At 47.0% G+C, this 23,932-nt stretch overlaps 1 protein-coding gene across 1 annotated transcript; it reads right to left on the bottom strand.

Moving 5' to 3' along the window:
- Positions 1 to 18,989: 18,989 nt before the first annotated feature.
- On the bottom strand, positions 18,990 to 23,931 carry LOC119299834 (3beta-hydroxysteroid-dehydrogenase/decarboxylase-like; the record flags this gene model as incomplete). The annotated part of the gene is made up of 11 exons (XM_037576981.1): positions 18,990 to 19,305; positions 19,402 to 19,644; positions 19,737 to 19,803; positions 20,586 to 20,742; positions 20,940 to 21,114; positions 21,312 to 21,429; positions 21,602 to 21,800; positions 21,884 to 21,963; positions 22,040 to 22,156; positions 23,288 to 23,458; positions 23,593 to 23,931. Coding segments are annotated over 10 exons (1,620 nt in total), but the record flags the coding sequence as incomplete, so codon positions are not given.
- Between the last annotated feature and the right edge of the window lies 1 nt (position 23,932).

A 23,932-nucleotide genomic window follows, 5' to 3' on the forward strand; every position in this document is an offset into this window, starting at 1 on the left:
GCGTCATAGTCGACCGAAGAACCTGGACTTCAGGCGCCTTCCCACCCAGTTCCTTGTCCTTCCTCCTCCTCCCTCTCAGCGGTACTTCTTCTTCATTGTCCGGGAGCACAACAACGTCTCGTGGAACTGCAATAGACAAAGAAATCCATAAGGATAACTGACGAACCGACCAGTCGGCCTAATGAATTCGAATCAGGCAGACTTACTGGCTTTGGAGGTGACGGTGTCGTCAGCTTCCTCGTCGGCTGGAGTCTTGTCAATATCCATATCAGTCGCAGTAGAGGTCGGGTTGTACAAGTTCATCATCCACTCGGTCAGAACAAGAAAACCGGTCGGAACAGGAAATCGGTCGGAACAAGAAAATACGAGAAGAACGTTTACCCAGAGGCAACAGGGACGTCCATCTTGATTCTAGGCAAGGTCTTCCGAGCCTTCGGAGGATTAATTTTGGGCTTCTTAGTGACCTTCTCAGTCAATTCTGGAGTCGAGGACCGGGCGCGCTTGTGAGATGGATCATTCGACGCCACAGCTTTGCCGTGCTTGCTCGCGGGATCATGGCGCAGCTTCGATCGACGTTCAGAACGAGGCGGTGAGTCGGCCACTTCCTCATCGTCCGACTCGTCGCTCTCGTCTTCATCATCGTCAGCAGGGAACTCCCACTCGCAGCTCTCCTCAGCACTGTCCTCGCCCTCTTGGTCTTGCTCCAGAGCTTGTTCACCATTGGGCATTGAATACATCTCTGTGTGGATCTGCAAAACAAGGGACCAATCATAAGTCAATCGGATCAACAGTCAGTCGGAAAATACGTTCAAAAACTCAGTTATGATAACCAGACCTTGTCTAGCAGGTTGCTGTTGCTGAAAGGGTCGACTCTCCTAGCACCCCTGGGGTTGTCCTTGTTTCCAGTGATACCCATCAACCACTCGGCCACTGTTTTGGCCTCCACCTCCTCCGGATGAACCCGAGCAGTGTCGCCAGCCCCGGAGTACATCCACATGGAGTGGTCACGAGCTTGGAGAGGTTGGATCCACCGACTAAGGAACACCTCGAGCAGGTCCATACCGGTGACACCTTGGTTGATCAGTTGGACTACTTTCTCGACTAGCATGCTTGTCTCCGCCTTCTCCGCAGCGGTCACTTTCAATGAAGATGGAGTTTGAACGCGGTCAAAAGAGAAAGGGGGGAGCCCGGTCGACTGGCCTGGGGTCGCGATATCCTGGCAGTAGAACCAGGTCGACTGCCAGCCCCTGGCCGACTCCGGAAGAGTAATCGGGGGAAAAGAACTCCTCTTCCTCTTCTGAATGCCCAGACCCCCACACATCTGGATAACGTGGGTCTTCTCATCGTTCGAGTTCTCTTTCTTCACAGTTTGGGATCGGATGGTAAAAATGTGCTTGAAAAGACCCCATTGTGGTCGGCACCCCAGGAAATTCTCACACATGGAGACGAATGCAGCAAGATATGTGATGGTATTGGGAGTAAAATGGTGGAGTTGGGCACCAAAGAAATTCAGGAAACCTTGAAAGAAGGGGTGTGGTGGAAGCGAGAAGCCGCGGTCGACATGAGTGGCGAGCAGAACACACTCACCCGGTCGCGGCTGTGGCTCCGTTTCCCCCCTCGGCAGACGCGCAGACTTATGGATGATCAGCCCTAACTCGGCCATATCATCCAAGTCCTCCTGCCGAAGCAAAGATCAGATCCAGTCTCCTTGGATCCAACCCGACGGCAGCCCCGAGCGCGATGAAGACCCCCGATTCATCTTCTTGTTCTTCGCCGCCCCCGTCGCCTTCTTCGCACGCTCTAGCGCCGCCGTTTTATCCTTCCCCATAGCGATGGAGTAGCAGAGTCGAGAGTGGTTGGGCTGGACGGAGTGGAGATGCGAGGGGAAGAAGAAGGGAAATAGACGCACACAGTGCAAATGCCTCGACCTCGCCGCTTTTAAAGGCCTGCTTCCGAGTGGCTGACGCGTGGGCCTGAGCGATCCTGTCAAATCCCCCCAACAGTCGCACACGAGATACGTGGCGAAAAAGGTGGCGCGGAAATCGAAACGTCCTATTTATCTACTCCACTTACCGCGAAGCGCTCCGCCTGGCGCGCTTCCACCAAAATTTCGAATCCCGTGAAATCTGGGATCCTCTACAACCGATCACGCCAAAGATTTCATGTCAAAGATGTCACTCGACGGAAGTCATTGTATAAGCCAGACGGCAATTTCTGAATCGATCAAGGCGACTGAAATGAAGCTGAAGTTCTAACAACTGGCCTCCACCGGGAGATGAAGACAAGGCAAAGCCAGAGTAGAAGCAAGGTCAACTCCATCCTTCTTTTTCACTCAAACCTCGATCCATTCGGGGGCTAATGATGAGGACACGAACCTGGGGTAGGGTAATAGGCCTGACCTATACGTCCTACCTAAGGTCCTTGTCCTAAGAACAAAGAAGTTCAAGAATCAGTAAAAGGGATCCAGCAAAGGTGTCGAGTGAAGTCCACTCGACCTACCATTCACTCGGAGACCTCTCTTTATCCAGGTCACTCGACCATGAAACCACTCAACATATAAGAAGACCTAAAGCCGCTCTACGCAGCAATGGTCGGGTATTTACTCATATATTTAATGATCATTTGTAGCACTTCAATACAGGCGTTACCTGTAACGCCACCTCTTTATGTACATTGAATCCTATGTAATGGAGGGGACCTGGGGTCCTGGCGCACTCTATATAAGCCACCCCCTCCTCTGGGACAATGGTTCGCACCCCCTGTAACTCACACGCTCATAATCCAGTCGACCGCCTTAGGGCTCCGAGACGTAGGGCTATTACTTCCTCTGAGAAGGGCCTGAACTCATAAAACTTGCGTGTACAATTCCTCCATAGCTAGGATCTTGCCTCTACATTCATACCCCCCATTCTACTGTCAGACTTAGAACCACGACAATTGGGTCAATGGTTTTACCATTAATGGCTGACAAGTGGGGCTGCATCGGAAATTTTTTTCGCTCGTTGTTGGAGTCGGGTTGTGCAAGGACGGGTGGGCCTTGGTTCAATGATTTAGTCTGCTATGCGTGGGGGCATCTTTGACCTTGACCTACATGCATGCACGCCGCCAGGATTCAGTGCTGCTGGCCATGGCTTGGCACCGACGCGGACAGCTGTTGGCCACGCGCCGCCGCAGAGAACTATTGGGCATAGCTCCGCCGAAGACAGCTGCTAGCCATGCCGCCTCCGTGGACAGCTGCTGGCCACGCCACCGCCGCATTAACTCAGGGGAGCAGCTCGCTGGCCACGCCCGCGTATACCAATCAAAGCGCCTCGCTTCGATGCATGGCCTCTTTTTCAGTGTGAAACCCTAAAGCAAGGGCATTACTGATGACGCGCCCCCACACGCGCGCATACATGCAGGTCAAGGTCAAGGGCATGCATGCATACAGATCAACGCGCCTCATTTCATTGTAGCAACACGGCTATTTAAACCACCCCGCCCCATGGACCTCTTCTAACACACTCTTCCATCTGTAATGCCCTTCTCTTCTCTTCACCAAATTAGCCCGAGAAAGATCAAATCGAAGATACAATACTATGTGCCCACTTTCCGCCTGCCACCCACCGTGTTGCAGTGGTGTTACCCCGCTGACGTCTAGTGGAGACCACACTTCGCGTGTAGGCAATCTTGAGGTGGCGGGGTGCTAGGGAGCTGGCCGAGCAGTTCCTCTGTGCTAGCTTTGCCCACCTCCCAGCGGGCTCGCCGATCATGTTCCGCCTCGAGGAGATGCATCCCAACGCCAGCTCACCGCTGACTGCGCTCCTCGCTCACTTCAGTAATCGCTTCGACGCCTATTACCTCCTCGACAAGGTGTGTTGGTGTGTCTGTGAGTTCATTGCATTCACGACCTACAACATCTTCACCGGCATCGAGAGCATCTTCCCCGCCGAAGACCGCATGCACACTCTCCCCTATTATCTAGGCTAGGAGGAGCACGTGGAGTGAAGATGCCGACGGTGAAGGCCCAGGTGGAAAACGATGGTGAAGTTGTTGGTGAAAATGCAGAGTTCATGTTATGTTGCCCTAGCTAGCTATATAGTGTTAGCTATCTAGGGCTTTATTATCCCCCTTATATATAGTGTGCTTTGTTCGATCGTGTGTACTGCGTGAACTTTAATCTAGCTACCCTAATTATATTAATGTTGTGTGTTATATATACACGCATCTGATGGAACATCTTCACACCATGATAACACGCTGCTTACAATAAGGAATCTTGGTTGACAAGCCTCGCGTCAAAGGTAAAACTAAACTGGTAAGACCTCCTGATGTGCCGACAACCTGATAGGAGCCACGCGTATCTCGTCTCAAGCCACGATCGGATGAGCGCAACATACATCAACTGAGACACGAGTTGCCCCGGGGAAAGCCGCACACCACTCTATTTTGGACCAACACCATCAGCACTGGCCCACTTGTATTATATGGAATTAAAATAATCCTCGGAGACATGACCTCCTATGCAAATTAGTTATTTATCAGTATTATTATGTTGGAAAAAATTTAAACCAAATTTGGGCCTTGCTGGAAGAGTTCTATCCTAAGCGATTGGTCACGGGGGGCATAATACCCCACATGTGTTAGAAGCGCTCATCAAGGAACATAACACCGGTATGACGGAAACTAGGGCGGTAAGAGTGGAAGAAAACAACAAGCAAAAGGCCGAGCCTTTCACCCTTTACCAAATATATAGATGCATTAATTAAATAGAGAGATATTGTGATATCCCATAATATCCATGTCCCAACATGGACAACCTGCACTACACCTGCAACTAGCAACACAATAAGAGGGGCTGAGCAAAGCAGTAATATTGATAAACAACGTTAGTTGGGATGGTGGGGGTTAGAGGTTGTTTTATAGCAATTTGCGAGGTTGACAAACAAGTGGTAGGTAGCGAGACATAGTGATATTATCGAGACAACTAGCAAGCAAAGATAATAATGATATCCAAGGTAATGATCATATTGCCTGAAATCCCGCTCGGAAGAAGATCAAGTCGGTGAACTAGATGAACACGTGTACTCGAACGAATCCTCGCACTCGCAACGTTACTGGGAACTATCGAGAAGAAGCACAACCGGAAAGAAGCAAACAACGCGGTAAACAACTATAACATAATCATGGCATGATGTATAACCAAGTATGATGCATGTTCGGTTTAATGATTCATGGCATGGCAAAGTGCACAAACAATCACTACACATTAAAGGAAGCTCAATATGCAACGAGTTGTATATTGATGAAACTCCACGTTCAATTATTTAGTTCACTCCCGAACATGACAAATTTAAATGTTGTTAATCATGAAAAGAGGTGAAGCATAATTAATCTACCTATCTAGGCAATTTTAAATGAGGCCGGAAACAACAAATAACAATTCCGGAAATCCCCATATGCAATTTCGAATTTGGTACTGTTCTAAGACACAATTTTACTGTTGATAAACAGAAAATATAAGTGCACCATGTTAATCTACACATTTTTTTATCCCATTTACATATAAAGTTTATTTAATTCGGAGCTACAATTATTTAGTTATGAAATAAACTATTTTAATAAGTCATCTATGCAAATTAATGCAAACAGCAATTTTAGACATTTTTATCATGGATGAAAGTTAGATATTATTAGCATACACAAAATTCCAAGCATTTTACATATATAGTTTGTTTTAATCCGATGCACGATTAATTGGTTATTAAATGCATGAACTTCGAGGTCCAATCTGTAAATATGCAGTTTTTCTGAATAATAGACAGATGCAGACGGGAAAAAACATATTCGGTCCAAATCTGGCTACAGGCTGAATAGGAGATGAGCGATTGATAGAAATATGGCGCTCGGGACGATGACAACAGACTGCGCCTGCTGGGCCAGGCCCAACAAACAAGGAGAGAGGGATCTCCATGGGCTCGGGCCCAGTCGTGGGAGGAGACCAGGCGGGGCAGGTGGCAGCAGGCCAAGGCCGTAGCGAGTCTATGCACCTAGCTACGCAAGATACGTCTTCAATTAGGATTTCTTGCGCCGCTGCCGTCGTCTGAGAAATTTAGATCCACTCGCCTTTAGCTGCCATCTTGGCGCTGAGAGGGAGAGGTGACCTCATATTTTCAAGACTTTTATATTCTTCATCATTGTCTAGTGATTATCATAGTTTTGTGAGAACAAATTTTCACTCATTCTTTTACGATGCCATGGGGTTAGAGAGTTTTTTGTCCTCTCAAATCTGATTATTCAAATCTGATGAGTTTATATTGTTGTGTCAACCTTTTTTGTTGGTCTGGTTCTTTGTGGAGGTGAAATCTTTTATTGACAATATGGTGAAGATACAGTGATTCAACGGGCCGCACTTCTAAGGGATCATCCCCAGTCCAAGTACGTACATGGATCAAGGCTTTCCATCTCTTTGGATGGGTGACTCAAAACGTTTTCAAAAGCCATTATTGATAATGTTCATGTGGTGGAAGAGTGACAATATCATTGCTTCAGTCAAATTACAGCCTTTTTACTGAAGTCTTTGGAGTATTTCTTCGAGCAAAGATTGACGTCATGAATAAGGTGTTTTCAAGAGATTTTATTGTAATTTTTAGTCATAAGAGTTACTTTGTAATTCAAATAAGTGTACCTGTAATTGTTACCAGCATGAATAAACTCTGTAATTGTTACGAGCATGAATAAAGTTACGGGTGTTTCTCATAGAGAAAAAAAGGCCGCGGCGAGTCTTGGCGCTGGACGTGGCCGACGCGGGCGAGGAAGGCGCGGTCAACGCCGTGGCCGGTTCGATCGGAGCAGGGGCCATGGCGCTACAGAATGCAGAGGGCGCGGCGCAGGCCATGGCGGCAAGATGGGACTTGGCGCGACAGAGCTCGACGCGGCGCGGCTGGAAGACGAACAGGACGGCGGTGAGTGGTGCTGGACTTGGTGAGGACGGCGGGGTCGAGGCATAGGCATGGGAGCTCCTGTGCGTTCGAGACAGAGAGAGATGAGCGACGGGGAAAAGGAAGGAAGGAAGAACGGGGCGCGGGTGGCTCGAGGTGCTCACCTGTGGGAGCCATATGCCGCAGGAGGAGGGCGTCGTGGTGCAGGTGGAGGAGCTCGGCAACCATGGCGTCATCCATGGCGGGACGTCGGCACTCCGTTCCCGCAGGGAGACGAGGTGAGAGAGAGAGGCAGGGAGGAAGAGAAGGGAAGAATGGAGGAGAGGGGCGCTGTGGTCTGTTGCTGCTGCTTGAGTGGCCGGCGGCCATCAGCGCGAGGCCCCGGGGTCGGGCACCGGCGGATCGAGGCGGAGGGCAGCTCGGGAACCTCGGGAGAGCTCCTCTCGCGCCCGAGGATGGAGGCGAGCCAGGGGGCTCTCGAGCGGCTGCTGGCTCGAATCGATGGATGGATGGATCGATGGGGGAGGTGGTTGGCTGCGGGTCGAGATCCCGATGAAGGAATGGAGAGAGTGGTGGCTGGGTCTGGAGGGAGAGGTGGAGGCACTGGTGGAAAAAGGGCCTTTGGTCGCGGTTCGCAACTGCCATTAGTCGCGGCTGCGCAACCGTGACCGAACGGGCGCGACTAAAGACCCCCCCCCTTTAGTCGCGGTTGCTTAAGAACCGCGACTAAAGGCCCGTCCACGTGGGCGCCAGGTGGCCGTCGGGGCGGAGGACCTTTAGTCGCGGTTCTTCTGGCCAACCGCGACTAAAGGCCGCCGCAGGTTTAGGGTTTTAGCACTCCCCCCTAAACCTGTTTTCTGTTTAATTTGTATTGTTTTATTTCTTTTGTGCTTTATTTTAATTTTGAAGGAGTTTCATATATTCTACGGTACTACATACATGCATATGAATGTACAATTTCAAATAAATTTGAAATTAGAACCAAAAAGAATTCAAGAGGAATATACAATATATATTCAATATCATCGGATGACCATATACAATTTTGAACAAGTTTCCATACATGATTTAATGCATATAAAGTTCTACGTCCTCGTAATAGTGTTCTCCTTTAGGATGGAGGACTTCCCTGCTGAACCATCCAGCTAGTTCCTCTTGAAGTGGTCGGAAGCGAGCTTCTGGACTAAGCATCCACCGGAGGTTATTCCTCTGAGCATTGGTATCACTCGGAACCCGCTCAGAGGTGTATCTCCGGATCATCTCACAGACATAGTATCCACATAGATTGGTCTCCGGTGGCTGAATATCCCCAGCATTCTTAGCCTTTAACATTTTGAATTCTAGCTCTTTTTTGAATTCACCGACCTTTGTATCTACGAACCGTCTCCAAACCCTACGAGGCAAAGAAAATTAAATGAACAAGAGAGTTATTAATTAGTTACTTGATATTAGGAAATGAATGAAATAGGCCGATCGATATAGAGCGCAAATGAATGAAAATAATTACTTCTGCAGCATTCTTCTCATGCCGCCCCAAAGCTTTGGATCCATATTCACAGAGTCGTGGACGAGACATTCTGAGGTGTTAACTTTAATTACTAGCAGAATCCAGTGGAACCTGCGGACACGATACATGCACAGTACGTCATGCATAACTCATCGATTAGCCGGCCACATACCATGCATGGAGTAAACAAAAGAGAATGTGCTCAAGACAGAAACACTCACTCAAAATGGTAAGGAAATAGAATATCACTTTTGAGTTCCTGCTTTGTAAGAAAGTGCCACAGGTCTGCCTCCACGTCGGCGGGGTGACGCTCCAACACATGTCCATTAACGATGTGTGGGTCAATGAACCCAACATCATGGATGTTCCTTACTCTGCATTCCTTAATCTTCATTCTGCATGTATAATAGCGGACACAACAATATAGTTAGGACATATATATAGTGCAGGCAATATGAACGAGATGGGGTAGAAATTAATAAATCACTTACAGAACATAGCAACTGATGATAGATTTATCGAGCTCGCGCAGATTGAAAAGCTGGAACAATTCACTCAGTTCAATTTGTACATAGTAATGTTTGAAGTGATGCTCATGTCTAACTTCCGCATAAATATATTCTTTGACGTTTTTATTTTTTATGTAACCCTTGTACCATTTCAGCAGACCTTTCATTTGTGGAGGTAGATCCTTTTCCTGCGCAGGCTCGACGAGAGGCCCATTCTTGACATGTAATTACTACCTCCTTCACTGGCGCCTCATCAAGGCCTAACAGTTCACGAAGAGTAATACCTAAGTTGGCCGCTTGTTCTCTGGCACTCGTTACAGTCAATCCCTGTGCTGCCGCAGCTTGTATGATCTCGGGGGCATCCGGACAGAAGGCTTCCACTATAAGCGGGGCAATCGATTGTTTACTTTGTTCCCCGAGCTGGGCAACTTGTTTCCCGCTTTTTTTACTTTCGGCCTTCTCCCGCTCTTTGTTCTCCTTGAACATGAGTGCCTGCCTGCGAAGTTCACGTGCATAGTCGTTAGGCAGATTCTTCGCGGCTTGGGACGGTGTGCTCAAAAATGACTTAGCCCACTTCTTTTGCTCATCAGAAAATACTGGCTTGGGCTCGGGCTCTCTTTTCTTCTTGCAGTCCGCCTTCCATTTCTCCAAATCAGCAGCCACGGCCGCGTCGACTTCCTCGGCACTACGTTCCCAAGGCCTTGTGGGGAGAGGCTTCAGTGATGGCTCCGGTACCTTTGTGGTCTTAGGTACATAAGGGTCCGGGTTAATAATCCAGGACTGCTTCTGCTTCTTTGCCGGAGGTGGATTGGGGGGCGGCGTCTGATCACCCGCCGGACGAGGACTGGGGGGCGGCGGCTGATCACCCGCCGGACGTTGTGGACTGGGGGGCGGCGTCGGCTGACGTGACGGAGGGGTAGGTGAACCGCCACCACCACCACCACCACCACCACCGCCACCGCCACCACCACCACCGTAGGGGGGTGGACTTGTTGTCCTTGGCGCCTCGCCTGGAAACTTGATAAACTTCTTTTGCCATAGAATGAAATGGCGCTTGACATCTCCAAGTCTTTTCTCCCCTTCAGGTGTAGCAATGTCAATCTCCAGGTCCTCAAACCCTTGGACTATGTCCTCCACCGTGACACGAGCATAGCCATCTTGAATGGGGTTGTTGTGGTGGAGTGCTCCAGGTAAACATGGTAAAGCACTGCCGATGGCTACCTTCATGGACATGTTCCCGATAGGATAATACAGATGACATTCTTTCATCTCCTTTATATCGTCCACGGGGTAGCGAGGATGCTCCGGTGAAGTAATTTCGACCACCAGAGGCTCCGGTGCAGTAATTTGGACCACCAGAGGCTCCGGTGCAGTAATTTCGATCGTCGGTGCATCTGCACCAGCCGGTGGGGCCTCCGTGGAAGCCATGCTGCTTCTCCGCTGCTGGCTTCCGAGATCCGCTGGATGATCTTCATGCTGCACCCGAGCTGCATCTCTTTCGGCTACTAGTACACTCATGGTTTTCTTCATCACATCCATTTCCGATGCCAACCGCGCCACAACATCTGCTTCCCGATCCATCTTTCTCTTACGGCTTCTGTAACCGTACGGGTCATCGCTCTGGGGGAACCCTATTTTCCACGGAATGTGCCCCATGCCTCGTACACGTCCTCCATGTTCAGGATTCCCGAGGGCTTTTGTCAGCGCGTCGTTCTCTCTGTTGAACTTGATCTTCCCCTGTTGAGCATCCCTCATTGCGTTAATAAGGGCTTGGGTGGGTTTAATTAATTTGCCCCGGTAAACACACTCCCCTGTCTCCGGGTTCAGCGTTCCCCCATGCCCGTACCACCAGCTTTTGGCCCTTGGGTCCCATCCCTCCGTACCTGGACGGATTCCTCGCGCCCTCAGCTCGTTCTCCATCTTCTCCCACCTAGGCTCCCAAAGGCGATACCCTCCTGGCCCCATAACATGATTGTACTCCTTCTTAGCCGCATTTTCCTTATTTTTTTTCGATATTTGAATGAACTGCTCCGATTTCTTTTGCTTCACAAATTCTGGCCAATCATCTTTCAGTTTCTCATATTGTCCTTTGAAATCCGGAGTCTTGTTCTGCTTGACAAAGTCATGGGCTAGATTTTGCTTGAATTTCCAGAATGCGTCGGCCATCTTATGAAGAGCGAACTGTTTGACTAGCCTCCTCCTCTCCTTGTTTTCCTCAATCTTGTTACCCTCCTCATCGAATTTGTTGTATTCCGGAGGTAGAACGAAATGTTCCATAAGCTTCTTGAAGCAATCTTTTTTTGTTCTCTTATCGACAAAAGTGAAACCATCAATTCGTGCCTTCTTTGGCTCATTCCACTCCTGGACGGTGATCGAGACGTTGTCTCTAACAATGGCTCCGCATTGGCTGACAAACTTGGTGGCGTTCTTGCGGGGCTCCAGCGGCCTGCCGGTTGCACTGTCGACAACCTCGATGGTGCATGTTTCTCCTTGTTTCATCGTCTTGGTTGCGCCACGCTTTGACGACGTACTCGATTGTTTCGACGATCCGGCCGAAGGTTTGACAAAAGGTTTGATACAATAAATTATTACACATCATTTCTTCCCTTGTGTCCCTGCTTGCTTACGATTGTGCCGTATCCATGGAGCATCCTCATCATTTAACTTAATGCTTGGGTCGGTGTTCACTTTGAAGGGCGGAATTTCAGCAAACATATTATAATCTTCTGACATGTCTGTCTTGTCCTCCACTCCCACGATGTTTCTTTTCCCTGAAAGAACAATGTGGCGCTTTGGATCATCGCATGATGCACTGATCGTTTTCTTATCTTTCCGTTTCCTCGGTTTGCTACTCATGTCCTTCACATAGAAAACCTGAGCGACATCTTTCGCTAGGACGAATGGTTCGTCAAGGTAACCAAGATTGTTGAAATCCACCATTGTCATTCCGTATTGCTGGTCCACCTTTACCCCACCTCCTGTTAGCTTGAACCATTTGCACCGGAACAAAGGGACCTTAAAGGAGGGTCCATAGTCAAGTTCCCATATCTCCTCTATGTAACCATAATATGTGACCTTTTGCCCATTCTCGGTTGCTGCATCAAAGCGGACACCACTGTTTTGGTTGGTACTCTTTTTATCTTGGGCGATCGTGTAAAATGTATTCCCATTTATCTCGTACCCTTGGAAAGTCGTTATAGTCGAAGATGGTGTCTTGGCCAACATGTACAGCTGATCTACAACATCATTGTCATTCATTAAATGTTTTCTCAACCAACTGCCGAAAGTCTCCATGTGGGCCTTCCTAATCAATGATTCAGGCTTCCCCAGGTTGTCCGAGCGTAAAATATTCTTGTGTTTCTCAAAGTACGGAGCCACCAAGCTGGAATTGGTCAGTACAGTGTGGTGTGCTTCAGTCAGAGAATGGCCGTCCATACATATCGTTGATTTCCTTCCGATCGTGCCTTTTCCACTTAGTCTCCCCTCGTGCCGCGATCGAGGAAGACCAATCGGCTTAAGGTCAGGAACAAAGTCAACACAAAACTCAATTACCTCCTCATTTCCATAGCCCTTGGCGATGCTTCCTTCTGGCCTAGCACGGTTACGAACATATTTCTTTAATACTCCCATGAACCTCTCGAAGGGGAACATATTGTGTAGAAATACAGGACCGAGAACGAAAATCTCTTCGACTAGGTGAACCAGGAGGTGCGTCATAATATTGAAGAAGGATGGCGGGAACACCAACTCGAAACTGACAAGACATTGGATCACATCGTCCTGTAACCGTGGTAGAACTTCTGGATTGATTACCTTCTGAGAGATTGCATTGAGGAATGCACATAGCTTCACAATGGCTACTCGAACATTTTCCGGCAGGAGCCCCCTCAAAGCAATCGGAAGCAATTGCGTCATAATCACGTGGCAGTCGTGAGACTTCAGGTTTTGGAACTTTTTCTCCGCCATGTTTATTATTCCCTTTATATTGGACGAGAATCCAGACGGGACCTTCATACTGCTCAGGCATTCAAAAAAGATGACCTTCTCTTCTTTGGTCAGAGCGTAGCTGGCACGACCTTGAAACCATTCCGGATGCCGGTCATCAGGGTCTTTCAAACGTTGCTGGTCCTGCCGTGCTTCCTTTGTATCATTTGTCTTCCCATACACGCCCAAGAAGCTTAGGAGGTTCACGCAAATATTCTTCGTAATGTGCATCACGTCGATTGCAGAGCGGACTTCTAGGACTTTCCAATATTCTAGCTCCCAGAATATAGATTTCTTCTTCCACATGGCTGCGTGCCCGTCAGCTCCCTTCGGAACTGATTGTCCGCCAGGACCCTTTCCAAAGATGACTTTCAAATCCTTGACCATATCAAATACCTCAGCACCAGTGCGTTCCGCAGGCTTCGGCCGGTGATCTGCCTTGCCGTTGTAATGCTTGCCTTTCTTTCTTACTGGATGAATTTTCGGAAGAAATCGACAATGCCCAAGGTACACGTTCTTCTTACAATTTGGCAAATGTACACTTTCAGTCTCATGTAAGCAGTGCGTGCATGCATTGTATCCCTTATTTGACAGTCCCGAAAGGTTACTAAGAGCAGGCCAATCGTTGATGGTTACGAAAAGCAACGCTCGTAGGTCAAATTCCTCTTGTTTGTGCTCATCCCACACACGGACACCACCCCACAGCTGTAAAAGTTCATCAACTAATGGCCTTAGGTACACATCGATGTCGTTGCCGGGTTGCTTCGGACCTTGGATGAGCACTGGCATCATAATGAACTTCCGCTTCATGCACAACCAAGGAGGAAGGTTGTAGATGCATAGAGTCACGGGCCAGGTGCTATGGCTGGAGCTCTGCTCGCCAAAAGGATTCATGCCATCCGTACTTAGAGCAAATCTTATGTTCCTTGCGTCAGCTGCAAAATCTTTGAACCATCTGTCGATCTTTCTCCATTGCGTTCCATCTACGGTGTGTCTCAACTCCCCGTCCGACTTACGGTCCTATTTGTGCCATCGCAACAACTTGGCATGCTCTTTGTTCCTGAACAGACGTTTCAACCGTGGTATTATAGGAGCATACCACATCACCTTGGCGGGAACCCTCTTCCTGGGTTTCTGGCCCTCAACATCGTCACCAGGGTCATCGCCTCTGATCTTATAACGCAATGCAGTGCATACCGGGCATTCATTCAAATTCTCGTATTCACCGCGGTAGAGGATGCAGTCGTTGATGCATGCATGTATCTTCAGAACCTCTAAACCTAGAGGGCAGACAACCTTCTTTGCTTCGTACGTACTGGCGGGCAACTCGTTATCCTTTGGAAACATATTCTTCAACATTTTCAGCAAGTTTTCAAATGCCGAGTCTGCTACACCTGCCTCTGCCTTCCATTTCAGCAAATCCAGTGTGCAGCCCAGCTTTTTCAGACCATCATCGCATCCGGGGTACAGCGCCTTTCTGTGATCCTCTAACATGCGATCCAAATTCTCCCTCTCCTTTTCAGTTTCGCAGCGTCTCCGTGCATCAGCAATGGTCCGACCAAGATCATCAACGGGATCATCACGTGCCTCTTCTTCACCTTCCCCTTCACCTTCAGCATCCTCCATGAAAGTATCACCGAAATGAGCAAGATATCTTTCATCGATGAAATCATCCCCTTCTTCATCTTCTTCCATTATAACCCCTCTTTCTCCATGCTTGGTCCAACAATTATAGCTTGGCATGAAACCGTGCCGAAGCAGATGCATGTGAACATCTCTTGAGGAAGAGTAACCCTTCTGATTCTTACAGATAACACATGGACAGATAACAAAACCCCCCTGCTTGTTCGCATTAGCCACTACGAGGAAATCTTTCAAACCCGTAGTGAACTCGCCGGAGAGTCGGTTACCGTACATCCATTGCCGATTCATCTGCATTATTATAATATAAAATATATAATTAACCATCATGCATTTGTTAAACTAACTAGCTACAAACAATATAAATTAAACAATGAACTGCACACATGCATATTTTATCAATGACACACATGCATGAAAGGTTCAAGTTGCTAACCGCGATCGAGAAGGAAAAAATAAATGAGGAACCTCAAGTGTGGCTCCAACACTTCATATCATGTTTGTTTCACCCTCTTAGGGCATTTCATCAAACACCTTGTGTGCATAAGAGGAACCAAAAGCAAACCTACACCCCCTTGTGAAGCTTGTGAAGAGAAGTGGCACCAAATGGCTAAGTGAGCGTGCTGAACTGGTATATATAGGGGAGGAGCTTTAGTCGCGGTTGGCCTGGCCAACCGCGACTAAAGGCCTTTGCGCACCTTTAGTCGCGGTTGGCCTGGCCAACCGCGACTAAAGCCCCTCACGTGCACCAGCTGGCCACCGAGCGCCCTGGGCCCAGGCCTTTGGTCGCGGTTCGTCTGCCGAACCGCGACTAAAGACTTCATTAGTCGCGGTTCCTACAGTTTCGCGACTAATGGGGCTGGACGGAAGCCTCTTTTTCTACCAGTGAGGCTGGAGCTGAAAACAAGGGAGGTGGTCAGGTCGGTTGGGTGGAGTGGATGGATTGTATCGGGGAATCCCGTGGAAGAGGGTGGCGGCGGCGGGTGACGAACTTGGCTGAACCTGCATCAGTCGATTAGAAAAATGAATATATTATTTTAATACTGTGGTTATGAAGGTGAACTAGCTATATGTTATATTGTGTTGTTTTTATGTAGCTATCGTACTGTGATGTTAAAATATATATAAGTGCCTGTTATGAAATTGGCAAACAGTTATTTGATATGAAATGTAAATTTGCTTAATACTGGAATTATTAATGGTAAACTAATAAACCTTCTAAATGGGTCATGGAACTTTACAAACGGTTCTAGCAGTAAAAGTGTGTGTGTGATGTATAGCCCAATGTCATACAATTTTCTTGATCGAATCATGTGTGATATACTTGAACAGCGCAAACGATTGACGGAGACAGAGCGTATGTGACCGTTACACCTATCACAAACAAGGCTATACAGAAAACTGTGTGTGATGTAGATATGAACGAAAATGTTTGTATGAGATTCATTGTGTAGGATATGCATACGAATAGAAACCTTTGTCTGGGATTCACTGTATGGAATGTACATATGAACGGAAATATTTGTCTGGATTTCACTGTGTGGGATGTACATATGAACCGAGACGTTTGTCTGGGAATCACTGTGTGAGATGTACATACGAACGGAGACGTTTGTCTGGGATTCTCTGTGTGGGATGTACATACGAATGGAAATGATTGGGCATGTATAATTGTATGTGATGACTCGCCCAATTGCACACGAGCTCATTTTACCTAGCGTGTGTGACTGAAGGACCTATCCTCGACGGTTTCTAGGATGTGAAAAGGACCCACCTATCGCACACATAGGCAAGGCAACGGTTTAAAACTTCATCGCGGACAGAAGTTAAAAATCGTTTGTATAGCAGCTCGTTGTACCAGTGGTACAAGGTGTGAATGTTCAACCCTCAGCCTGGTGCTCCCCTCCCGACTTATATAGTGTGGCGAGGAGAGGGTACGTAATGGGATGGATTAATGCAATTCGTGGCCTTAAGTGTGGGTGACTGTTTCCTGACAATTACTGTTGGTAACTTCTGTATTTAACTACATTACTCAACCGTTGGGTAATTGTTGCCTTTAAGCTCATCATGGTCGGGAGGTATCCTAGGTAGCTGTCGACTACTGGTCTAGGTGACTGCTTCCATCATCTTCTTTGACCGGTTGTCGAGTCTTGCCTATCAAGCAGCTCATGATCCGACTATATGGACTTAGTCCTCTCCGAGCCCCTCCCTCCTGTTTCCGTGATGGGTTCACGATGTTGTCTCCTGGCCCATAATCTTCTGGGTCGTATCTTTGATGGGCTATGGTCTTCTGGTGGGCCATTTGTATACTTGGGCCTACCCCATATTTGTAACCTCGACGCATATCTTCAAGTACGCTACGAAGACTACTGGTCGCATGGGAAGATATGTGGTTACAATGACACAAGAGCGCGGTCAGCGTTCCCCCGTACCTCCATGCGAAAGGCTTGCTGGTGGTGGAGATGATACCGTGTGGCTTGCACTCATACCTCAAGATAACCCGCGACCGGCTGACCGCTAGGGGGGGGCGATGTGTCCACCAAGTCAGCGAACTCCTTTTGCCACGGGACTAAAGGAGACCATTCTTCCACCTAGGCAGGTGGGATCGAAGGAGAGTGTGCGCCGCATGGAGCACATTTGATGGGGAAGGGCCATCAATATCCGGTCGACGGTGTGGCTGACGACGTCTGCCCACGGAGGGCTGGCCTCCCGTCATCGTTAGCCCCTAAGATTGGGATATGCCAATCATGATGTGCCGTGAGAGTGCCCGAATTGGCTGGAGAGTGTTCTCCCAACGCCATCAGTGAAGATGGTGATGGAACTGTCAAAGAAACAAAAGAAATTGGGGCCTTAGCCCCCTACTTGGCACGCCAGGTGTCGATGTGCGATCGTCGATGTCAGGATCAGGGAGACCCCCTTTTAGTTGTTTGGCCAGAGGCTAAAACACTCACATGTTTCCCAAGCTTCCTATGAACTATGACACAAGCTGTTACCCAGGTTCAAACCACCCATAGGTAATACCCTACTCCTGCCTTTTGTGTGTTGACGAGAAGATGAACTACAAGGTTGAGCTGAAAGCTCACTACCAGTCTGGGTAGTGCTTGGGGAGGGGGGGGGTGTCTGCTGTCCCGAGCACCCTTCTCTTTCTTCTTTCTGGTTCTTCTCTAAAAGCTAACTCGCCGGTTCTTTGGATTCAGCCCTTCTAATAGCTGTGATCCTCCCCTTATATAGAGTTCGGGGGTCCCGCAATCATCCTCTTAAGTACAAGATACAAATAGCAATTTGGTATCCCTGCCCCATGTACTTGCTTGGGGCTTGTGAGGATACGCATGCAAATGGTCGCCTAAATCCTGTGTATTTTTAGTTGAGAAATGTATTGGTTATGGTTGTCTCTCTAGGCTCCACACGTCAGCGTCTAGTACTCAGCAGACAAATGCAGTGTCATTAAAGCCTTAGTCAAAAGGTGGCTCTTTTTGGTCTTATCGATTTGATTAGTTGCCACCCCTATCGCACGGGGAGTCACGTACTGCCCTGTAAAGCGATCATTCTCCAAAGACATGCTTGCGGCGGGCTATGGTTAACAGCTTGCTGGCAGTGGCGGAGACAGGGGGACCAGCATGGGCCCTGGCCCCCCTAATGTCACTGGTTTAGGCCTAATACTAGTGTAAACATTGACTTTTTTGCTGTTAAAACAATGCATTTTAATGATCCGGCCCTTTCAAACAAGGTTTAGCAACGTTTGGCCCTCCCAATTTGATTTTTCTGGCTCCGCCACTGCTTGCTGGGCATTTAATACCTGGTTGGCCACATCCTGAGTCAGTATTAAATGAACCATGGGCAAATTAGCTTTGTCTGTTTCAGCCTCAGGTAGTTGTGTATCGAGGTTTTGGTCCTGCTCAAGAACCTGGTGGTGCTCGGCAACACATCAGGGCATCTCTAGTGGGGGCGCTAAGATTTATTTCCGGTTGATTAATTCTCCGTGTCTGATCTGGCATCGATGCCAATTAGTGCAGCGAGTGCTTGTCTTCTTTTTGTCATGCTCGAATCATCAACTCCATCCTTGCTGATGATTATAATTTGTTTGATTGGCCATGTGGCTCATGGCAGAACCAAACTTCTTCAACGTACACCACAAATTAACTTGTTCAATTGTGGAAATGTTTTTGGGAGGCACATTTGAGAGTTCCTTTGATACAAAGGAATTCCATATGATTTGAATTCTTAGGATTTTTTTTCCTGCATTGGCCATTTGATTCATAGGATTTTGTTTCCTACAATGGTCGTTTGATTCACAGGATTTAAATCCTTAGGAATTTTTTCATATTTTCAATACACTCAAACCTGTTTGTTAGATTCCTTTGTTTCTCCTGTGCTATTAAACACTCATCCAAATCCTATAGGGTGCAAGAGGGCATGACACTCTATTCCTGCGCTTTTCTATTTCTGCATTTTGAGAATCCTATGAATTAAAGAGGCCCTGAGTGTACACCGGTGAGTTTTCCAGTACAGCGACACACTTCAAGGACGCACTGTAATTTTGTCAGTGATCAACGAGACATCTTTTGGAGACGAAAACTGAAGTACCGAGTAAGAAGCTACAACTAAGCAGGGAGCTGGAGTTCTTGAATGAAAACATTAGATACACGCTACACAGATTGACAAAATGTTCCAATGTATGAACAGGCATTCCTCAATTCCAGTCAGCTGGACTTCACACTTCACCGAAGCTTGTTGGAGCGAGAATCTGAAAAGAACAAACCAATATATGCATGTACAATTAGGAAATGGCAGCTGAAAAGAACTACAGGCACTTTTACAGACAAGAACAGTGACATTGTACCTTGGACAACTGCAGCAGAAATCAAGAAAGTGTAGCCCACAAAGCGTCAAAGAGTCATGGCCAACATTATCTGTAAAATATACGATGCCTTCGAAGAGACCAGCACATTTCGAACCGCCGGCAAATCTCTAACAACTTTGTCCACTAGGGATTTGATTTTGACAGATGCCATAGCTACTAAAGCGTCAATCCCCTCCTCACATTGTTCGTAGACAATGAAGACAATGAACAAGGATGCCAGCGCTACATTTGGCAGGGAAGGAAATCAGATGATTAAACTGATAGCATGATAATAAAATAGAACAATGTAAGAAGCGGCAAAAGATAAACCTTACCAAGACCAATCAGCGTTCTAAACTGGAAGTGCAACATTACTTTGACACAGAACAAGGAAGCAACAGCCTGTCATATAAGAAAGGAACTTTGGATCAATCGTCTGTAACATGAATTGCCTGCAATTGTACCGCTCTTGCAACCATGCTTGAGTTTTTCGAGTAAAAGCTAGGTGGATTTTGTCGATGTGGCGGGTTGAATTATTCTCCATTTGAGATGGAACAAATGATTAATTCTACCACTCAGTTAACCAAGTAAACATGATGGAAGAAATAAGGGGCCGACTCTTTATATGCCACAGAACAACTCCATGCACTCTTTAAAAGATCATGATGACATTTGGGACTATGTCAACCTCACAATGAGGAAATACATAGTTATTCGGTGGCATAATTGGGATTTCTCAACAAATAACATACTGTGCGACATATACAAGCAAGATATTCTGTGTCAATAATTATTTATATATCTCAACAGCAACCAAGGTGCATTAAGTAAACCATAGAGCATAACAGCTTAACGTGACTGTAGGAAAATAATCCAGGACAATAAAATTGTGCGGCTAACAGGAATTTTCGCCGACCACTGTTAATAATCACACAGCCATACCAAATTCAAATGCCAGGCATGTGATGTCATCAAGGAGCCCAAACTTACCACCCAGAGCTTCGAGAAACAAGATAATTGTACAAAACTACTGGGAAATAAGATACTACTCCCTCCGTCCCAAAATAAGTGTCTCTAGCTAGTACAAAGTTGAGACACTTATTTTGGGACGGAGGGAGTACCACATTGGGCACATTAATAAAGAAATCTTCTAGGACAGTGTTCTCAACTGGCTGCATACAAACCTTTAAGAAGGTACCCCAGTCATCACCTTCTGCTAGAACCCTCAGTTTATGAATACCTCCATTCCATAGAGAAGCCATGCACATGATTGGATTCCTCAATGTTGAGTCTGATACTTCAAAACAATCAGGAGTTACCTTCTCTACTGTAAAACCATACCTGGAATAGGAGTTCAATACTTGAGTGTAATATACTAAAACGTATGATGTACAAATGTGTGGAAAACGGAAAACCCACATGCAGATTAATCTATTACTCCATTCCTCAAGCATATCCACATAAACAGTTTCAGAATTTCATCAAATTGTAATTTACCAAAAATAACTGAATCACAGAATATAAACCAATATACATACACTTTTGAAGGTAGGACACCATGGATGTAAAGAGCCAGGGAGATCACTAGAAGAATTTTGGCAGACGAGGAGACAAACGTTCTGTCTGAAAGAAAGAACCAGTAGAACAGCAGAAACAGTAGTGTGATATATGAGAAGGTTTTCTTTTCATCCCTCCAAAGGAGAATATCAGCAGCTGCAGTAGAATGGTAGCAAGTCAACAAACACAAAAAAGATGGATTTATCATTGATTAACTGATGGGTAAGCAACAACAAAAACATTTAGAGAAAACTAATATCTTTATCTGATTTTTTTAGGTTTCCAGAGATGTAGTTCATTCCATTCAGTAGAAGCGCAGAACAAGATTGATACTGAAAAAGAGTCTATCTTACCTACTCCACTCCCAAGCAGCTTATCTGCTTTCGATGATCCACAAGAACCTTGTTTCCTAGATATACCCAAATTATCTTGTAGTTCCGAAACTGACGCAGCAGTTCTCATGATTCCATCCTGCAAACATATTAACCATTAATAAACAGACTAAACATTACACTGGATGTCCACACTTGAGTTGTCAGAGAAAAGAAGTGCTGCAGCAATACTTCTGAAGAAGGAAAATGCATAATTGAGAAACAAGGACATACATAATTGACAACACTACGAGGTTTGGAAGCTAGCTCACCTCCAATGATACAGTTGGGGCATACCCAAGTTGCCTTCTAGCTTTGGAAATGTTAAAGGTTCTTGTGTGCGACAAGAAGTATACTGCATCAGGATAGAGAGGTGGAGTCGATGACATTTGCAAGCCCAATCTGTGATGGATCATATTGGAGAACTGGGCAGCAATCAATAACATCTTGGCAGGAAGATTAACTCTGGGCCTAAAAATGGAACCACAGGGGCTGCACATGTTAGTCTATTGAATAGACTTCAGTGTATTTGTATATGTGTGCAAGAAAGAGACCTTTGGCAGCCCATGGCTTCCATCATGCAGGACACAAACTCCCATGTTTCGATAGGTTCACCATTAGTAACAAAAAAAGGCTGCAAAATTCAAATGATTAGATCACACAGCAAAGTAAATGATCCAAATCTAGCATTTAAATCACTAGAAGTGTACCTTTCCAGCAACAGAAGCAGCATTGGAACATAAAGCTTGTTCAGCGCAAATGTTGGCATGTGCCACATTTTCCACATACGTAAAGTCACACTTGCTACCTCCACTACCTATTACAAACTGAACAGCACTGTGTAAGAAAGATAATACTTCATAGCCTGCAAAGGCTTCTCAACACCATTCAGAAAATGAAGAAGCAAGACTTTGTAAGCTGAAAGGAGATGAACGCTTGAATGAACATACATACACATTAGTTCAGTCAAAAAGAAAGTGCATGAGAAACTAGGTTCACTCATTTCAATATGGACTACATGCTTATGTATATAGACATATTTTAGAGTGTAGATTCACTCATTTTGCTCCGTATATAGTCCGTATTGGAATATCTAAAATGGCTTATATTTAGGAACGGAGGGAGTACCTCCATATTACTTCAGTCAAAAAGAAAGTGCATGAAAAACTAGGTTCACTCATTTCAATATGGACTACATGTGTATGTATATAGACATGAGCAGTTTTAACATGGTCCCTCTTACCCCCTCTTTTCACATGAGGTAAGAGTATAAAATAGATCTTAGCCGTTGATCTCATCAATGAATGGCTTGATTGACTCTTACCTTCTTACCTCACATGTAAAAAAAGGAGGTAAGAGGGACCATGTTAAAATTTGCCATATAGACATATTTTAGGGTGTAGATTCACTCATTTTGCTCCATATATAGTCCGTATTGGAATCTCTAAAAATGGCTTATATTTAGGAACGGAGGGGGTACATCCATATTACTTCAGTCAAAAAGAACGTGCATGAAAAACTAGGTTCCATTTCCAATGACGAATTATTTTAACTGTAGATGTCATCTGATTTGCTATGGACTGTAACTCTATAGGGTTAGAACCGACTGGCTTGCAGCTACATTATTCTAAATTGCAAGCATGAGTTGCAGATCTGGTAGAACTACTGACCACCAAATCAGAGATATAATAGTTGAGCATCAGCCACGCATAGGTTCTCTGACAACTTCTATTTTTACCACGCAAGTGCAACCAGAATTCTACATGTCAAAATAAGGCTGGTCTACAGCAAAGGCTTCCATAATTCACCACATTACACCAGACTCCACGCTACATAACCAGCATTGCATCTATGCACCCTTAAATACATTACTAGTCACATCAACATGAAAATACACTCTTAAGACTCTAAGCTCTTAGGAAGTAAAACAGGAACGAGCAAAAGGCAGCTTCGAATACCTTGCTCAAGGGAGACCTTGCATATCCAGCAACGAACCTCACCAGACTGGAATCGCCTGGCCCGAACAGATTGCTGGGCCGCAGCACGCACGTCCGCATCCCGTCGTTCCCATCCGCGCTCAGAACCATCATCTCGACCTGCGCCCTGAGCTCGCTGACCGCGCTCCCGAACTGCATCCACAGCCAAAAGCAGAGCAGCGATCACTCCACCACCGAAACAAAAATCCTGAAGCCAGGGCAGAAGCAGGCAGCAGGCGGCGCGGCGCCGAGATCAGATCGCGAAGAGGAGAGCCCGCACGAGGCACCTTGTCGGGGTACGGCACCGAGTCCTCGTCGGCGTCAACCACATCGAGCGCGGCGGCGGCGACGGCGTCGGCGGAGCCGGTGTAGACGACCCTGCGCACGCCGCTGGCGCGGCAGGCGGCGAGGAGGCGCCTGGTGCCCTCGGCCGCGACGCGGTGGAGCGAGAGGAAGGACCCGTCGCCGGCGGCGTCGGCGGCGGAGGTGGGGTCCACGTGGAAGACGGCCGCGACGCCGGCGAGGGCGGGGCCGAGCGCCGCCGCGGGGTCGGAGAGGTCGACGGTGACGTGGGCGAGGGGCGCGTTCGGCGAGGCGGCGCACGGGGAGGGGTCGAGCACGGCGACG

This window comes from Triticum dicoccoides, chromosome 5A, assembly GCF_002162155.2.
Source record: "Triticum dicoccoides isolate Atlit2015 ecotype Zavitan chromosome 5A, WEW_v2.0, whole genome shotgun sequence".
Lineage (NCBI taxonomy): Eukaryota > Viridiplantae > Streptophyta > Magnoliopsida > Poales > Poaceae > Triticum > Triticum dicoccoides.